At 40.5% G+C, this 20,085-nt stretch overlaps 1 protein-coding gene across 10 annotated transcripts in view; it reads right to left on the reverse strand.

Moving 5' to 3' along the window:
* Window positions 1–20,085, reverse strand: part of NELL1 (neural EGFL like 1) — a 435,745-nt gene that overhangs the window by 104,417 nt on the left and 311,243 nt on the right. For 9 of the 10 annotated variants that reach the window (XM_065592563.1, XM_065592572.1, XM_065592571.1 and 6 more), the window contains one exon: window positions 4,480–4,575. The exons of the other annotated variant lie outside the window; for it this stretch is intronic. In XM_065592563.1, the coding sequence (XP_065448635.1) occupies window positions 4,480–4,575 (96 nt within the window). The remainder of the gene's footprint in view (window positions 1–4,479; window positions 4,576–20,085) is intronic. 10 annotated transcript variants of the gene reach the window in all.

Raw genomic sequence — 20,085 nt, forward strand, 5'->3', positions numbered from 1 at the left:
GGTGGGGGAATCCATGCTTCTAATACAACAATATAAGCAATGGGATGTCCAACACAAAAATTAAACATTAGAAAAAAAATTATCTGACAGTACCTATGTCTACAGCTATCTGCAAGTACACCTGAACTGCAACATGGACAGGTAGTCCCACAGTTGGGCTGTAATATTTCCTTAATTCGGATCTAGATTGCAAACGCCACCAGCAATGGTTCATTTTCCTTAACATCATGCTGCATTATGCATTTGCATATTTGACTTAAATGCCTGTATTAATTTCATTTTTAACCAGAGGCAATTATCAGCATAAATCCTACTATTTCAACATCACCAAATTCCCAGTGAATCTGATATCATCACTTCAGTAGGGCAGCCTAAAGTCATAAATTATAGACTATCTATATTCAAAAAATAAAGCCACCTGCTTTTCAATGGGGATTTTAATTGCCAATTCATTTTACACTTTTCTCTGTGCTAAAGACAATTTGGGTCAGAGCAAGTTTAGCCAATGAGGAAAGTACTCATCTTACAAACAACATATATGGGATTGCTGTGTTATTGAAGGACATCCTCAAACACAGTGTGGCAAACAGAACACATTATTGATATAAGTCATTTTGTTTCAGATGTGTATCAGTTTACAATGAGCTTCCATAGAAGATTTCACCAGAAAGATTTAAGCTTTAATTTAAAGTAGCGTACGACCATTGTATTCTCTTTGGACAATATAGCAGTCATGGAGAGCATGATACCACATGTTAAAGTATACTGAGGTATCTATTTTTAGCATCACATGCAGCAGAAAAATACAGGCTTGTTTAGAGGAGATACAAAAATCATGCTGTAAAAATTGTGGTGAAAGAGAACTTATCAATGAAGTAACCCCACTCCCTTTAATTCTCCTTTTACCAAATCTGCTATTTTCTACAAAGATCCTTAAGCAGGTGGGCACTGGAGGCCTGTTTTGTAAAAGAGTCTCAATGCAGCCTTCAATTTTGAGCTTGTAATTTTCTCAGGCACACATATTTCTGGGTGAAATTATTACTACATAATCCTGATTTTCATAGAGTCAGTTAGCGAGACATGTAAGTGACTTGATATGTGCATACATTTGTTTGTGCCTTCAATGTGGGAGGCCACATCTGAAAATCAGACATATCTCTAGTACTACATATATGCAATGATTTCACAGGTGCATAGCTCCATTTCATTCTGCAATCAGTTTGCATACCAGATTCATAAACTTCACTCATGATTAGGTCAGCTTTGTGCAACAGATCCCAGTTCCACAGTCCAATGGCACATCCTACATATCTCCACAACAAAGAGATCCCCTTTCTTAGCTCACAGTTGTGTAGATTGTATTTAAGAAACAGTAGCCACTCTCCTGAAATATAACCCTAATTGTTCAGTAGAAGGTAATAACCATGTTTTCACTGCACAATGGGAGTATTGCCACTGTCACTCTTTCGCCACTTGGTCTCTTTACTCTTAAGGTGATAGCATATGGAATTATAGATCTGCCTCCTCCCTGTCTTGTACCTACCTGCATTTTGTTCATCCATTCATTCTCTCATCTACTTATTTTCTTTTCAAGAGATAGTTAAGACTTTTCTTATATTGTTATTTGATGCGATGGTGAAAAGTATAGGTTCCAGCAGTGCTGGATTCAGACCTCTCTAGCAGTGCTGAGAAACCCTACATTTGTAAAATCCAAGAGTTCAAGACTATAGTCCTTAATCAAAATTTTTCACTGAGGCTCCTAGAACCCCTATGGGAAGGAAACTGTAAGATTCATTGGTGAAACAAAGGGACAGAGAGTAGAGGAACCCAGGGCATGTCTACACTATATGTGGAAGTGAGCCTTGCAGCCCAGGTCCACAGATTTGTGTTAGCAGGGCTTGTGCTAACACTCTAAAAATGGATGTGGAGACATTGCTCTGACACTGGGGCTTGGGTTGGGATTTGGGCTCTCAAGCCCGCTTCCCCCCCTCCACCCGGCTTCAAAGCCTGAGCTCCAGCCCAAGTCAAACATCTACATAGCTATTTTTAGTGCACTATTGCGAAGCACAAGTTTGTGGAACCTGGGCTGGGAGGTTTGCCCACAGATGCAGTGTAGACATGTCCCAAGAAGCTAACTCAGAGTAGTTGACTCCATGTGAACCTTAAGCAAGTCATCTGATCTTTTTGTATTTCCATCAACACAGGTACCAAACAAGTATGTCAACAAATGTTAACTTTATAATTGAGTCCCAAATCAATGAGAGTTTCAAATGAGTAAAGCCTGAATAATGACCACAGCCAAGAGCTAAGAGCTCATGTGCTTGAACTGATTGAGCAAGCTAGATTAAGAATTCAAGTTACAGGAATGAGACTTTTCTAGTGGACTGTAGACACAATAGAATCAACTAAATATGAACATCTTTATGGGGATTCCTAATAGTCCACTAAAATTGGTTTTAGTATATGCATCAAAAATAAAATATCTCCACTGTCAAAGCTAACTGATAAAAGATAAGCCTCATTGTCAAGAAATTATTTAAGTCATTTTGCATTATAGTAGCATGGCCAATATATTAGACAGACAATAACAATACACTAATCACTGGACAGTTTTTATACACGAAATGGTTCCATTTGTTTGTTGTTTTTTAAACCCAGCCAATTATGACCCAAAACAGCAGAATGTAGCCTGCTTCAGTACTGGCCTCACTTCAGACTGGAAGAACAAACACACAGCATTTACTACATAATGTGCTGCACTGAAGACACTGAAACACACAGAAAATAAAATCTAAAGTCTATTGTCTTGGTAGCCTGAGCAAATAGGTTTACATCTTCCTCTGGCAGCCCTTTCTTCTTATTAGTAACAGGCAAAATGAACCAGGGTCTCTGCTGAATGCACAGAAAAAAGGGCCCACGGGAGAGTGCTGTCAAGGAGCCAATAACAACTCTGGCCCAAGGTGCAGAACAGAGCAGCTGGGAATGCTCTAATATTGGCCAGCTGACAACAGCCCCCAAGAGACCATCTACCAGCTGAGCACAGCCGACTACACCCAGGCCTTCTCCTCACACACATTTATTCCCTGAGTCATGAGCTGTGGGGAGAGTGGTGTAGGAGCATCTATGCTACCTCTGAACCCACAGGGAATTGAAGGAATCCCCAGGTTGGGGGATGATGCCAGTCTCTGCTCTCTATGTGCTATCTAAGCAGCCCAAAAAGAACAGAATGGGGCATAGAATCTGTCCCAACTGATCTCTTACACATTTTAAAGCATTTACTTAGCTAAATCAATGTATGCATCTTATCAGTCTCTGGATTATTGCTTCTTTCTACTTCTCTTTTCCCTTATAATAAACATCTGTTTAGCAAGAAAGGTACATGTACTATCATCTTTATTCTGCAGATAGGTTCTTTAGTTTCCATACTAAACATTTGGGACCAGATTGTGCAAATTACACAAAACCACACTGGGAAGTGTGATGTGGAATCGTACAACCTCAGCGAGTTCCACAGGGATTTTTCCGTCAGCATGCACATTCCCTCAGCAGGGTGCAAATTTGGACAGTTCTGGCTGGCACGACAGAAGCACTGCCATACTTTCTTTTTGCCCCTCCCTCACACTTGGCTTGGTGTGCACCTCTAAAGCCAGTAGGAGGGAACAATACCTGAAACCTCTTGAGTGCAGAGACTGCAACTGTTGGTAGCCTTTGAACGGGATGTAAAAGGAGAGGTGGAAGGCCTAATCTGCCTTCCCTCAGCCATGGACTGGCACAAGGGCCTGGGACAATCTAGCCCTTTCTTGGCATTTGGAGTCAGTCAATATCTGCACAGTCATCAGATGCATCAGATGCTTCCAAATTGGTCTCTCCCTGAGATGGATTTTGAGAGGAATGATGATGATAGTGAAGTGCAGTAAATATTACAACATGTAAACACCAAATAGCCTGGAAAGAAAAAGACTTGGGATGGTGCTGAAAAGAGCCTAACCAGCATCACTCAGATACATTTGTACATTTTCACTTCTGTGAGTGATGATGATCTCAGTAACTTCATGTTTAAATCAAATCCCAAGAGTGCAACAGGTTAAACTGCCAGTGGGATTATTTAATGACAATTTAAGCAAGCAAGCAAACAATCCAAATTTAGATCTAATTTGTGCAACAGATTGAGAGAAAATCAGGTGGTCACCTTCAGATGACACCCCAGGCATGACAGGTGTGGCAATTCTGATTCATCTGGCTTTATTTCCAATAAGCACTAACAAAGTCCACTGTAAACAGTGGCAGGCACTGCCTTGATCTTTTAAAATTACCCGTACTAAATGAAACAGTGTGTTCCAGGTAGGGAAAGTCAATTACCAAATAATCAAAATTTACACACTCACTGAAGAAAGAACATCATCCAGAATCTAAAACAATGGGAAGCAACAGTTGACCATTGAAATTAATCTTTTTCTTATTACAAAAGAACAGTTTTACCTTTCTCACAATGACTCCCTGTGAATCCAGAAGGGCAGGCACACTTGTTAGGGGTCACACACGTCCCACCATATCTGCATCCCTCTTCACAGAATGCTGAAAGAGAAAAGCGGGCTACTGTACAATACAATTTCTACATTTATTATACATTTGTAAGGTGCCAAAGAAAGTCTTCCTAATATTGTATAACAGAAAACAGAATTCAAAATGTTAAAATCCAGCCCATCTGCAAACAAAAGGAGCAGGGAATCCAGGTAGCTAGTATGGAAGGCCACCCCACCTGACTGCCCTCATGGCAAAGCACCCTTCCAATAAAAGATTAATATCCACCTGTTGAAAATGATAGAGGAGAAAAAATAGAGTATAAAACAACATTTAATGAGCTGATCTTAGCTCAAGTGAACTCAGTAGGAGTTTTGCAATTTTTTTTTTTATTAATGGAGATATCCCATCTCCTAGAACTGGAAGGGACCTTGAAAGGTCATTGAGTCCAGCCCCCTGCCTTCACTAGCAGGACCAAGTACTGATTTTGCCCCAGATCCCCAAGTGGCCCCCCTCAAGGATTGAACTCACAACCCTGGGTTTAGCAGGCCAATGCTCAAACCATTTTGTGGTGCACTGATCCACACAGCTGGCTGGTCACATGGTATTGGCTCCTCCTCCTTGCTTCCAGCTTATAAATTTCATTCGAAGCCTATCAAAATACAACTCTCTCCTGAACTCGTTTTTCTGTTTAAGCAGTTGCCATAAAGAAGTTATGTAATCACAAAAGGGAGGCTAAGTGGGCTCCACAGTCGAAAACAGGAAGGGAGATGGACCATGAGACAACTTCTCTATGGAGATATGGTTCACACAATGAAAAAGCTTGAGAACCCCTGACCTAAACTTAACTATCCAGTAATTATGATTAAGAAAACCAATGTATCAGGCCCATTCTTATAAACAATGCTTCTGGTTCTTCTCTTACACCACTGTAAATAAGGAATAACTCCACCAACTGAATGCAGTTACACTAAAAAAGAGAAGAGAATCAGGCCTTCTGTTCAAAAACTATTCTTACTTTTTTCAATGAGAGGTCAAAATGAGCCTGCTTCTGCTCCCACAGAAAGCTTTGGCAAGGACTTCATTGAGAGCAAGAATGGTCCCAGTGCGAAGCACATTCTTAAGAGCATAATTCCTGCCCCTTCCTCAACACACATTGCAGTTCTTGAGGCGCTCAGTGGACTAAACCCCACTAGTGAGTGAAGCTAAATTTAATATTTAAACAGAATTCAGCATCTGTGTTAATAACAGAAGCACAAAGTGCATCTGCAAGCTAAAATCACAGATGGAGTGTTGGCAACGAGATGTTACAAACAGTATGAAAAGACTTAAAGTGTTACATAACAGATGAGGTGTTTTAGATTTTTTTTTTGTGCAAAGTACTAACAAGAATAACAAGGTGAATAAAATACCAAACATTAAGAAAATTTATCTTGTAATTTGTAACTGCTTGAAGGTGAGAGAAGCAAATCATATCTCCTGACTGAATTAATTGCTAAAATGATCTGTCACTCTATCAATATACCTTGTAGCACAGCATTCTGTTTTGGTGAAGATGTATGGGAAGGGGAATCCTAAAATGATGTATAAAAATGGTAATGGAAGAACACAAGGAATTCTAGGAATGGGGGAACACTTGCTGAATGATATCCGCTATTTCCTGCTGCACATATTCCATGTATTAGTTATTTGAAAGTTTATCTCCTCTAGTTTCATCTCAGTCATGTTCTAACTCACAAGTACAGGGCAGAGAGATGTTTAAAGAGCAACATTAATTTTGATTTCTCACTGAATATTTTCCAAAATATGAACAAAAATGTACTTTCACACAAGACAGAAAGGAGTATTAAGGCACACAGCCTTACAAAGACAGTAAATCTAAGAAAAACATGATGAGATTACAGAATTTCCTTATGCAATGTTTCCTAGAATATTGTGTTCAGTTCCAATCTTAGCATTCTCAGGGAAAATAAATTCCTTAGCACTTGACAAAGTGCAAACTAAAACATTTAATCTTTATTGCTTGAAAGTGATAGCTAAGTAGGGACCTTACGGAAGTAACATTAAAATTCTATGTGGCATGAAGATAATTAGTATTTGCAGCACAGAGGTTATAAAAAGCAAAAGTCATACAGAAAAGAAAAAAAACAGGTTGTTGTTTTTCAATCAGTTTCACCATCAAAAAGTAAACAGTCTATCAACAGCATATACTGTACTATTTCATAAAAGTGACAGATCATTCAAATACATAGGAGAGACAAGAGAAGGCGGAGAAGAGACACAGAGGTTTATTGCTCATAACTCATAATACACATACATAAGACTTATTAGAGCCAATGAGATATACACATATGTAGTGAAGGTAGACTACAACCTCAATTAGGAAGGATTGTCTCTTGTGTTTCCTTACTGCTATAATTTAGTCTGAATATGACATGTTTGTTTCTTAGAACGACACTTATTTCTAGATCTGTATAGAAACTGGTTAACTTTCTTGCTATCTTTCATGCTAACCAAAGAATGCTCCTCCTCCAGGAGGAAGTGGTTAAGAACAGGGTTGCCATTTTTGAGGCTTTGGGCACTGGGACAAGACCATGCTTCACAGTAGTGCGGTGCGTACAGCAAAATGTGATGACATTGCTGTGACATAGAGGCCCACTGGTACCAGCTGGCAAAGAATTCACTGTTCTGTAACGTTCCTATCAGGCCTGACAAACTCACTGCATCTAGCACACTGCTTTCATAATAGTTATCTATTAAGAATGTCATGTGACATCTTAAATTAAAGCCAGTATCACACAGATCCTCAATCACTGTGTGATGTCTGTATGGATGATACTGAAGATGTCGTATACATGTACTAAACATATGTTCTAATGTCTAAATCAAGGCAGGGTTGACAAACAGGTTTTGAGTCAGACAAAGGAAGTTGCTTCATTTGTCTTCCTATCAGTTATATAAATTAAGCACTGCAAGCCAATACAATGTAAGCCAAATCTGCATACGGAGTAAGCAAGAGGATAGAAAAACACTGGAGACTAAACTACAGTGGGTTTATCCACTCCCTGGGGAAAAAATAAACTTTGAAGAATATAAATAGAATGCAAGGAGACATTTTGTTATTTCAGTTACTCAAAAAATGTCTTGAAAAAGGAGGGGGTGTTCATGAATGCTTGGATCCTGATTTGAGTGAAAACCTGTTAGCTCTCCAAAAGAATGAATCCTTGGGGGGAAATCTACTCTATTAAATAGGAAAGATAACCTTTGATAAGTGTAAATCCAGGTTTGTATTTTTATTTTTTATATAACCATTTCTATTTCCATTATTCCCTCCCACTTAAGCTTTGCCTTTGATAATAACATTATTTTTTCAGTGCTGGTGTAGCTGCATTGACCCCAAGGAATTAAAGAGACAAGGTAGATGAGGTGATATACTTTATTGGACCAACTTCTGTTGGTGAAAGATACAAGCTTTCGAACTACACACAGCTCAAAAATCATATATAAAAGTTGTTCTGAAGAAGAGCTCCATGTAGCTTGAAAGTTTGTCTTTCACCAACACAAGTTGGTCTAATAAAAGATATTACCTCATCCACTTGTCTCTATAATAAACTTATGACTGTTTTTACAATACATGTACTTCAGTGCTGGGTTGTTATATTGGAGCTGAACATCAGTTGACTTGGGGGTTGGTGTGTGCCTATTACCAGTTTGCACAAAGAGGCTTGATTCTGCAGAGACCAGAAAGGCAGTGCTTGTGTGCCCAGAGGCTGTTAGTTTCAGAGAGTTGGAACTACTACAGGCACAGACAAGACTGCTTCACGCTAAGAACAAGTAGTGGCTAGGTGGATACCCATGGGGAGCATCACAACTGCATCAGTATTTTGCAGTTTGTCACATCATCACAATGCCACATCACTGATGAGCTGCAACATCATCGCACAGTGATAATGTCAATATAGTGATGCTTTGAGTGGTATGCTATTGCATGATCCTGTGGTGAGGAAGAAAGGCACTCCACAAACCCCAGTGCATGGACACCTGCTTGTCATATAAATGATTGTGGGTGAGGATATTAAGGTAGAGGAAAAGAGGCTTCAGCAACAGGTACCTGTGGCGGGGCGAGTCCTTTCCCCTCCCTGCTGTCCAAAAAGATCTCTAGAAATTCAGACCCACTGTTCTGAGTAGCTTGTTTTTGTTTATTATCCTTTGTTTATGACTCGGTAAAAGAACGGCCTGAGGAAAGGCACAAACTCTGCTAGTGGTAAGAGCATTAATCATCTTCCACAGCTGGTGATTCTGCCCACTGGCTACATACCCTTTAATCCTTTTAATCTGGGTTTGTAAGGAATGGAATCAGCCTGTTAACCCCACAGAAAATAGTGGCTATGAAAGCAGAGATGTTTGTTTGAAGGTTACTTTCTCTAACTGCTGGGGAAAGAGTCTGCAGCATTATAGGTAGAGTTGGTAGCACCACCTAAAATTAAGGTAAGTCAATATTTCTCGTTATAAGACCCTGATTTCAGTTGTTTATAACTTTGCCAAACTTTAACCATTTGGGGTGAAACAACCAATGCCAGGTCTCTGCTTAAGGCTGAATTATTCTGGAATGTTTCCGCTAACGTTGTTCAGTCCCTCCTAGAACAAGATTTGGGAAAAAATACCTTGTTTCACCCTTGGTAAAAAGTCTGTACAACTATTTCATTGAGAAGATCTAAACTCTGTGCTTTGAAGCAGGGACTTGACATTTGGCAGAAGAGTGGCCCTAATGTCAGGAATGTGAGTTTTTCTGTCCCCGTGAAAATTTGCCCAAATATGTTAAGGCCTCTGAAAAATCTCAGTTCACAGATGCTCAGGAGAGGCTTGTTAGAGTTTGGCATCTAAATTCACCAAAAATCCATCTGCATTGAGCATGCTCCAGCCTGGGACCACAGGGGGTGGAGCAGGACTTTGCCTGTAATTGCATTGGACACAGGCATGGAGAGCAAGGGGACTGACTCCTTTGTCCTTTTGATGCTCCCGCACCAAAAATCTGCAGCATAGTTAGCAATTGGCTAGTGACCCTACTTCAGGAACTGGAGTGAGGCTTCTGACACTCGTATGTTAATCATTAGAAGCAAAACAGGAGCATGTTGACCATTGTACGAAAGGGAAATTCTGCCTTGATCATTATCCAAGTTGAATACAGAGTTCCAAAATTCTCTTTCTCTCACCAAGGACAACAAAAAGGAACTGTGGTGACTTGCTCTGGAATGAACCACTTCCTGAACCCTACAGCCAGTGGGAAGGTTGCAGAAATGCAGAGCTTTGGATCTCAAAGTATCTCACCTGCTTTCCTCAACCCCAACATCAACCTATGAGGGCTTACCTGAAAGGAATTTGGTAGCTCTTCCACTTCTATTTCCCTATAACTGTATTATACTGTTCAGACCCCCTAGGTGGCACTGTGTGCAAATTACCTTATTTAAAGGAACCTCTGCCATACCTGGCAGATCATTAAAGGATCTTATGATGAACACATCTGGTGTGTGTAAGCAAGCTCTGTATCCAGTCCATATCTGGTACAGGAGCATGATATGGTGTTAGAAGTGGGATGCAGGAATTCTTTGTTGCTTTGTTCATTCTGTTCTTAGTTTACTCCTGACACCCGACTGTATTTTCCACTGCATGCATCCAGTGAAGTGGGTTTTAGCCCACGAAAACTTATGCTCAAATAAATTTGTTAGTCTCTAGGGTGCCACAAGTACTCCTGTTCTTATTCCTGACACCATGTAATTCTCCACATGTGACATTAACATGTTTGACAGGGTCAGAGGAGAGTGGTGGAAGGCAGGTATATTAGCCCCAGGATACGCAGATCCCTGCTCCCTTGGTAACTGAACAGGGGTTACTCCAGGTTAATAGGACACCTGGGGCCAATCGAGGGGCCTGCCAGAACCTGTTAAGAGCCTCCCCTCCAACCAGATAGGGACATGTGATAGGAGCTGTGGGATGAAGGCATGCTACTGGAGAGTTGGATAGTGCAGACACTGATAAGCACCAGGAGAGAAACCCCGCAGGTACAGAGGCAAGGAGCAGGAGAAACCCTGCCCAACAGGGCAAACAGCCCTTCCAGGCCCAGAGGTCTGAGGGAAGAGAGACTGCCAGAGGGGAGAGACTGAACTGAGTGTCTGGTCTGTCACTCCCATGCCTGGAGGGGGCTACCAGAGACTAAGAGGCTCCCCTCCCCCTATCAAGGAGACCGGGAGGAACACTGCTCAGGCAAGGTGTAGACTAGCAGCATGGGGAAATTCGGAGGGACAGCGGAATACCCTACCCTGCCACTATATAAAAAAAAATATTAATTGAGATATCCTATCTCCTAGAACTGGAAGGGACCTTGAAAGGTCATCGAGTCCAGCCCCCTGCCTTCACTAGCAGGACCAAGTACTGATTTTGCCCCAGATCCCTAAGTGGCCCCTTCAAGGACTGAACTCACAACCCTGGGTTTAGCAGGCCAATGCTCAAACCACTGAGCTATCCCTCACCCGCAATTGAGTGGCAATGCCAGCCCCATGCAGTGTCCTGTTATTCCTTTTGAGAAATATGGTCACCCTAATCATAGAAAATCAGAGTTGGAAGGGACCTCAGAAGATCATTTAGTCCAACCCCCTGCTCAAAACAGGACCAATCCCCAACTAAATCCCCAAATGGCCCCCTCAAGAATTGAACTCACAACCCTGGGTTTAGCAGGCCAATGCTCAAACCACTGAGCTATCCCTCCCCCACTAAGCAGAAGTGTGGAACCCACCGAGGCAGAGAAAGAGCTCTATCACACAGGATACTCTTCAATGCCCCAGAGAACTTGAGCTTTGACAAACCTTCAGAATGTACAGACTGGAAAAAAGATTTTGCATTGCTACCAAGCTGCACAAAGAAACTAGATATATCATCTTTAACTTATGCCATGGGGAAGCAAGCAGAGCGCATCTTTAAATTCCTTGACTTTACTGAAGACAGCCACAAGGATGACTATGAAAGAGGTCTAGCTATGTCTGATGCATACTTTATACCCCAGAGAAATGTGGTTTATGAAGAGCTAGTTTTCACTAGAGAATTCAAGAACCAGGAGAAACTACTGAATGTTTTATAAGAGCTCTGCTTACAGTGGCTTAAAACTGTGATTCTGGGAATGCAAAACATGCAAATATCAAAGATAGGCTGGTTATTGGGTTAGCAGATGAAAACATTTCACAGCAGCTACAACTGAAGAGATTTAACCACAGAAATAACTATTCAGATAGCAAAAGTCTGAATTAGTCAAACAGAACAAAAGGCAGGAGCATCTTGTAAAACCTGAAACTAGCTTAGAAGCCATAGAACAGACACTTAAGTGTAAAAAGTCATTATCATAAAAACCCCTGACGCAAGGAGAGAGAACTCCCAGGTTAAGAGGGACAAATTCCAGCCTACATGCACAAGGTGTAGAAAAACATCAGAGCCCAAGAGATGATGCACATCCAGCCAAAGGCACATGATGTAATACATGCATGAAATATGGACATTTTGCAGCTGTTTGCAGTCAGGGAGTTGACTCATATTAGATACAATCAACAGCCATTGTTTCTGGGATCTATCTCTTGGAGTGAAACTGAATATTCATGGGAAGATTATGACTTTAATATTGACTCAATCATAATAATCTCAGAAGAGACTTACAATCATCTTCAACCCCACCCAGAGCTGAAGTCACCTGACACAGCTCTGACTAGCCCTGGGAACTGCACGGTCCAGTTCACCACAGAAACAACTTAAAAGACAAAAGCTATATGTTCAGGTGTGTGTGAACCAAAGGACCACAGACCAACAGCCTTCATAGCTGTAGCATGGAAGCCATGATAGGCCTAATGAGCAAGGTGGAACATCTCAATGGAATATTTGGTGATACTGGACTTTTGAAAGGTGATCCAGTATACCTTAAGAAACCATGCTGAACCATAGAGTATACATACACTTCACTGGATTCCTATCCCAATATTTCATAAAGTAGAAATTGAGTTAAAGAGAATGGAGCAGGTTGGGATATTCGAGAAAATCTTTGACCAACAGCATAGTATGCTCCAATGTACCATTTATAAAGAAAAGTGGAAAAATATGAATGTCTCTTTCTTAAAAGACTTAATGAAACATTTGTTAGTGAAAAAATATATATCCTCCCAACACTGGATAACTTCCTCCCCAAAGTGAAAGGAGTGACAGTTTTCTCCAAGCTGGATGCCTTGAGCGGATTCTAGCACTGTCTTTGGCTCAAGGAATTTAGCAAACTGACTACATTTATCATGCTCTTTTGGAGATTTTGCTTTCAAAGGTTATCTTTTGGTAGCACCAGTTCAGCTGAAAATTTCCAAAGAAAGGTAGCAGAATTTTTACTAACACAAATGGAGTTGTAGTATTCATGGGCGATATTCTGATATATGGATATTTAATGGAAGAACACAACAAAACCCTCCATGAAGTCCAATGCCTAATCAGTCAGTCTGGACTGAAGTTAAACAAGGAAAAATGCGTTTTACACCTACCCCCAAAATCAAGTTTTTAGGACAGACACAGATGGAATCAATCCTAGCCCTGAGAAAGTAAGAGCAATTTGAGAATTGAATACACCGATTAATGTACTAGTACTGAAACACATCGTTGGAACGGTAAATTACCTTGGCCAATACCTGTAAGACATTTTTACGGTGCCAAAACCACTGAATGAACTGTTAAAGTCCAACACATCTTAGCTCTGGGGCCAAATCAAGAAATCACCTTCGAAAAGGTAAAAGAAATTATCTTAACAGCTCCAGTTCTCATTGATGTTACAAAAGTCAATGGAAATTCAAGCAGCAATGGCCTAGGAGGAGTACTGTTGCAAGTGAGTGGCTCTGAGTGGAAGCCAGCTGCATTTTGATCTTGCATAGAAGCAGAAAAACAACATGCACAGATTGAAAAGGCGAGTCTGACAAGCATATGTGCATGTGAGAACTTTCATGGATATCTGTGTGGACTGGATTAATTTACAGACAATAAACTGTAACCCTCATTACCAGAAAAGCACCATTGAGATGCCAACATCTATTGCTAAGATTAATAAGATTTAACCCAATTGCTAAATATGTTCCTGGGAAATAGCTGATTGTTGCAGATACTCTGTCAAGGACCCCAGCATTACACTCAACTACCCGTGAGCTCAATGATGACAGAAAGGCATATGTGGTTACTGTAGATGCATACAGACCAAAGTCAGAAAAGAGACTACTCCAGCTACAAAAAGCAACCTTGACTGACGTGCAGCTTCAGGGATTTCTAAGTTACATTAGGGGCAGCCGGCCCACGTATCTAAGGGATACTATGGAAGTGACGGGACACTACTTTGTGGTGTGTGGACAATTAAATGAGTGGAATGGACTCATGATTAAAGGCAATTACAATGCAATTCCAAATGAAATGAGAGGAGCAATTCTAAATCTCATCCACAAAGGACATACAGTAAAAAAGTATCTGCATGTGAACACTGCAGAATGAACAGACCAACACAGCAACAAGAAGCTTTAGTAACACCACCTCTATCAGACAACCTTGGAAGAGACTAACTGGAGATTTATTCAGATTCAGAGTACATTGTTACCTGGTCATCGTGGACTATTTTCCCAGGTATATAGAAATAATGCATTTGAAAGCCATAATATGTCACAGTGTTCTCAGAAACTGAAGTGCACTTTTGCTCACTTCAGTATTCCAGAACAGCGAGTGATGGACAACGTACCACAATTCACTGCAATAGAATTTAAGTCACTTCAAATGAAATACGATTTTGATCATATTACTGGCCACGTTACCCACAATATGAATGGAAAGGGTGAGACAGCTGTTCAGACAGCCAAGAAAATCTTACTCCATTCCTTGGAGTAAGCCAAGGAAGCTCCATTCTTTGCTCTTCTGAATTACAGATCAACATCACTAGTGGCTACTAAATATAGTCCAGCATAATTTATGATGTGAAGACAACTCAGAACTACTGTTACAACATTGGAAATGAAGCTATCTCCAAAGTGGCAAGACATGAAGAGAGTAGCCAAACTCGATAAAAAGGCTAAAAGAGCTTATGAACAAAAAACACCACTCAGAGAATTGTCAGTTCTAAAGTCTGTGACCATGTTCATGTCAAATTGGATGGAGAAAAACAATGGACAACTCTAGCTGTTGTAAAGAAAATGAATTCAGTGCCCAGATCATAAGGGATTGAGACTGACAGTGGAGAGTTCAACAGAAACCGTTGACAACTGCAGTTTGTTACTCAGAAAAAACAAATCAACAGAGCGAACTCTACAGATGGCAGGCAGATGCAGAACAAGACGACGACTCAAGAATTCCAGACCCCACAGCCAATCACTGCAACTAACAGCCAGCCAGATGACCAAGCTGTTATGCGCTTGGGTCATGTAATTAGAAAGCCAGTATGATTCAGAGACACTTAACAGACTGATATGTTCTGAACTTCAAAGACAGTGTGATAGTGTAAATATTGTAAATGGTTGAAATATAGAACCTAAGGTGGAGATGTAAGGGAATGCTAAACTGTATTATACTGTTCAGCCATTAGGTGGCAGTATGTGTAAAATACCGGAAATAAACCAAAAACAACGAGGAGTCCTTTTGGCACCTTACAGACTAACAAATTTATTTGGGCATAAGCTTTCGTGGGCTAGAGCCCACTTCATCAGATGCATGAAGTGAAAAATACCGGAGCAGGTATAAATACATGAAAGGATGGGGGTTGCTTTACCAAGTGTGAGGTCAGTCCAATGAGATAAATCAATTAACAGCAGGATACCACGGGAGAAAAAATAACTTTTGAAGTGGTAAGAGAGTGGCCCATTACAGACAGTTGGCAAGAAGGTGTGAGTAACAGTAGGGAGAAATTAGTAATGGGGAAATTAAGTTTAGGTTTTGTAATGACCCAACCACTCCCAGTCCTTATTCAGGCCTAATCTGATGGTATCCAGTTTGCAAATTAATTCCAGTTCTGGAGTTTCACATTGCAGTCTGCTTTTGAAGGTTTTTTTGTTGAAGAATTGCCACTTTTAGGTCTGTTATTGAGTGACCAGAGAGATTGAAGTGTTCCCCTACTGGTTTTTGAATGTTATGATACCTAATGTCAGATTTGTGTCCATTTATTCTTTTCTGTAGAGACTGTCTGGTTTGGCCAATGTACATGGCAGAGGGACATTGCTGGCACATATCACGTTAGTAGATGTACAGGTGAACGAGCCCCGAATGGTATGGCTGATGTGGTTAGATCCTATGATGGTGTCCCTTGAATAGATATGTGGACAGAGTTGGCACCGGGGTTTGTAGCAGGGTTTGGTTCCTAGGTTGGTGTTTTTGTTGTGTGGTGTGTAGTTGCTGGCAGGGCCGGCTTTAGGAAGTGCGGGGCCCAATTCGAACAGTTTTGACGGGGCCCCTGCAGGGATGACTTAAAAAAAAAAAACACTTAAAAAAAACCCTCTCGTTTCTTCCATGTATTATTTACTTTCCATGACTATATAAATAATAACAAAATTATATATTACATACATTGCATCATATATTATAAATATCAAGTTCATTAAGAGGAACTTTATTGTACATCTCACCTATATGTTTTTAAAACTTTATCTTCCTTGCTTTTTGTTTGACAAAATCTTTCAGTATATTGCCTAACTCTAAGCTCTTCATTACTTCGCATTCAATTGACATGATTGCCAAATTGTTTAATCGGTCTTCCTGCATTGTTGATCGCAGATATGTTTTAATTAGATTTAGCTTCGAGAAGCTCCTCTCTCCTGAGGCTACAGTTACCGGAATAGTCAGGAAGATTCGAATTGCTATAAATAAATTTGGGAATGCTGTTGATCGGTTATTATATGCAAGAAATTGAAGCATTTTTAGGGGGTTTCTACAATCAGATGGAAGAATTGGCTTTAACGCTTCCAGTTTTTCAGAAAGCATGTAGCCATTTATGTCAACTGATTTTACAGTTGAAACTTGTTCGTTTTCCCGCACTAGTTTCACATCTGTCAATGCAAGTTCCAGATCTGCAGCAGATTTTTGTATGGTGTCCTTGGGAAGATTTTTAAATTTGCATAAAAATCCAAATAAACTCACATGCTTTTGTAACTGTTCAAACCTTGGTTCAAGTGACTGTAAAGCTTTGTCTAACACTTGATTGAAGCATTGCACTCTGTAAGCTTCTTTTGGATCAGAAAAAGGCTCGTCTGCAGACTCGTACTCAAATTGTTTTTTTCGTTTGCGCAAGTGTTTAGTCTGGAATACTGGAGTCACATCTAGATCTTTGGCAAGTTCATTGGCACCAGTTAACACTTCTTGAAAACCCTTCTCTCTGTACGTTTTTAACCAGTTACAAAGCTTTTCGAATGAAGAAATTCCTGCAGAAATATCCATTGTATCACTCTGTAGCTCTTTGCTCACAAAATTCACTTGAAAAAGTAAATCATGCCAGAAAACTAGTGAAACCAAAAACTTATAATCCTTTATTTGAATAGCCAGCCATTCAGCTTCATTTTTTGCTTGAGCATCATTGGTTGTTTCTGCTACCTCTACAAGTGCATCATAAAAACTCCCCTGCTTGGTACCGCAGAGCTTTGACGCTTTGCATTCTACATTCCCATCGTGTTTCGCAAAGTGGCTTTACAGAAAGGCCAGTAACATGTTTTCTAAAAATAGTCCATCTTTTAGTAGATGCAGAAAAAAGGACGTAAATATGCTGCAAGGCTCCAAAGAAACTCATCGCATCTGGACATGTTTTGGCCATGTCTCCCAAAATGAGATTATAGTTGTGACATGCACATGGTGTAAAAAAAAGCTCTTGGGTTTGTTTTCAAAAGTCGTGCTTGTACACCTGATATGTTTCCCTTCATATTTGCACCGTTGTCATAGCCCTGCCCACGGATATTTGCAACGTCCAATCCCAGGTCTTCGAGTTCTCTTAAAAGGGTATTGTACAAATATTCACCTGTGCTGCTTTCTACTACTATGAACTTAATGAAATGTTCATATACTCCTGCCGGAATATTTGGTGATACACCATCAGCCACATACCTAATTGTCAATGACATTTGTTCTTGGTGACTAATGTCAGAAGTGCAGTCGAGTATAATAGTAAAATACTTAGCAGCCTTAATTCGAGCTATTATTTCATGTTTAACAGCATTCCCTATAATACTAATAACTTCATTTTGAATGTTTTTTCCTAAATAATGGTCATGTATTTCTTTGTTCTTGATTCTTCGTAAATGTTCCTGCATCACTGGGTCAAACTTTCCCAGTAATTCAATAACTCCAAGAAAATTTCCATTGTATGATGTTCCCAGCCGTTCATCCGACCCACGAAATGATAAGTTTCGTTCTGCTAGCAACTGAACAACAGCGACTAGTCTCTCAAAAACTTGATACCAGCGTTTTGCTTCTTGGTCAATACGTTTTTGTTGTATTGAGTCAATGGTTTTTTCAGCAGATAACCTTTGCTGAAGGTCGCAGCAACTAAGCATAGCTTGTAAATGTCCTTTTGAGTTTTCGTGCTCGGCCAATCTTGTATGAATATTAGACCAGTCATTAAAACCATTAGATGCTAATGAACTTGTCACATTATTGCATAAAATCTTACAGTAATAACAAAAGATCTTATCGGCTGACACTGAGTATATCACCCATGGACGAGGTACAATTTCACCATTTGAAAGTTTCCTTTTGCAGTGAAACTTTGAAAAGTGTTTCCCAATCTTATTTTTAGGGAAATCTTCTACAATAATTTTAGGCGGCCCTTGTTCTACTAAATACTCCCTGATATGCTGGCTAATGTATTCTGGCCAAGTTGCAGGATCATCAGATATTTCTATCTGGTCAGCAGAGTTGAAGTTGCCTTTCTGCTCTGGATCTAAATCACTCACATCTTTATTATCAGAAAAGCATTCTTGACCCTCAGTACCTTCAGCATCAGTTACAATCCTTTTCGTAGTCTTCTCTTCACCGTGATTGTCTTGAGTGTCTTCTTCAGACTGATTTGGCTCTTCAAATTCTTTGTCACTGCTGTCGTTCTCGGTCTGTGTCATATGTTCTACTGGAGAATTTTCAACCATATCTGCATCTTCACGGAGCTCTTCTGGCTCAACAGTAGAATCAGGTCTGCTAAAATACTTGTTTAAAGCACCCTTTTGCTTCTGTCTTTCAACTGCCTTTGCCTTGTATGTGGCTCTTTTCTTACTCCCACTTGGGTACTTTCTACCAATGCCTCTTGATCTCTTACCCATATTGATAGACGTCACCACATTCTAAAAGAATAATTATAGATTTTCACTTTCATATTAGGAAAACAATTTGTTTGGATATTTGTACAACTGATTTTCTTCAATAATGTTTAATTTATAAAATATTTCCTTATTAATATAAAATTGCCCCCTCACCCCCCCAGCGCCGCCTGGCTCCGTCAGAGATGCTTCAGTAAGTTTTTTCTCAGGCTGGACACCTACCAGGCCTGGGCACAATTCTTTCCCCTGGTACAGCTCTTGTTCCAGCTCAGGTGATAGCTAGGGGATTCTTCATGATGGCTCCTCTCCCCCCTTTGTTCTGTTCCACCCCTTTATATATCTTTTGCATAAGGCGGGAACCCTTTGTCCCTCTGGGTTTCCACCCCCCCTCACTGGAAAAGCACCAGGTTAAAGATGGATTCCAGTTCAGGTGACATGATTACATGTCACTGCAAGACTTCATTACCCACTTGCCAGCACACACATATACAGGAAGACTAACAGGTAAACACAGCCATCTGCGGATAATGGTCCTGGTCAATGGGAGTCATCAAGATTCCAAACCACCATTAATGGCCCACACTTTGCATAATTACAATAGGCCCACAGAGTTATATTTCATATTTCTAGTTTTAGATACAAGAGTGATACATTTATACAAATAGGATGATCACACTCAGTAGATTATAAGCTTTGTAATGATAGCTTACAAGAGACCTTTTGCATGAAGCATATCCCAGTTACATTATATTCATTTATTATATTTTTATAAACTATCCCAGTTACATTATATTCACTTATTATCATGTTTTTATAAAACCATATAGACTGCACAACGTCACACCCTCCTCCTGAACTTACTGCCAGAGACTTGGACACTGACCATGGCGGAGGCAGTATACCTAAAATTCATTTTTGGGCTCCCCTATGGGGCAGACACTCCTGTGTCCCCCAAAAGGGAAAGAGACCCTGATCCAGCTGTAGGGTCACAGCTACCAGCTATGAGAGACCTTTCACTGGCCAGCAAAATCCCCCCCTTTCACTCAGGTTGGGTTTGCTTCCAGCTAGAGTCCTTGGGGCCTGTTCTCATCGCAGCGGTCCCCAGGTCCCCAACTTCCACCTTTGGGACACAAGCCTCTGTGCACCCCAGGGCAGGCCCTGCCCCCTGCTGACCTGCAACTTCCTGGCAGTCAGCAGCTGTGGTGGCCTCCTTGCTACAAGGTGGTACATCCCCCTC

The sequence above is a fragment of the Chrysemys picta genome, chromosome 4 (assembly GCF_011386835.1).
Source record: "Chrysemys picta bellii isolate R12L10 chromosome 4, ASM1138683v2, whole genome shotgun sequence".
Classification (NCBI taxonomy): Eukaryota; Metazoa; Chordata; order Testudines; family Emydidae; genus Chrysemys; species Chrysemys picta.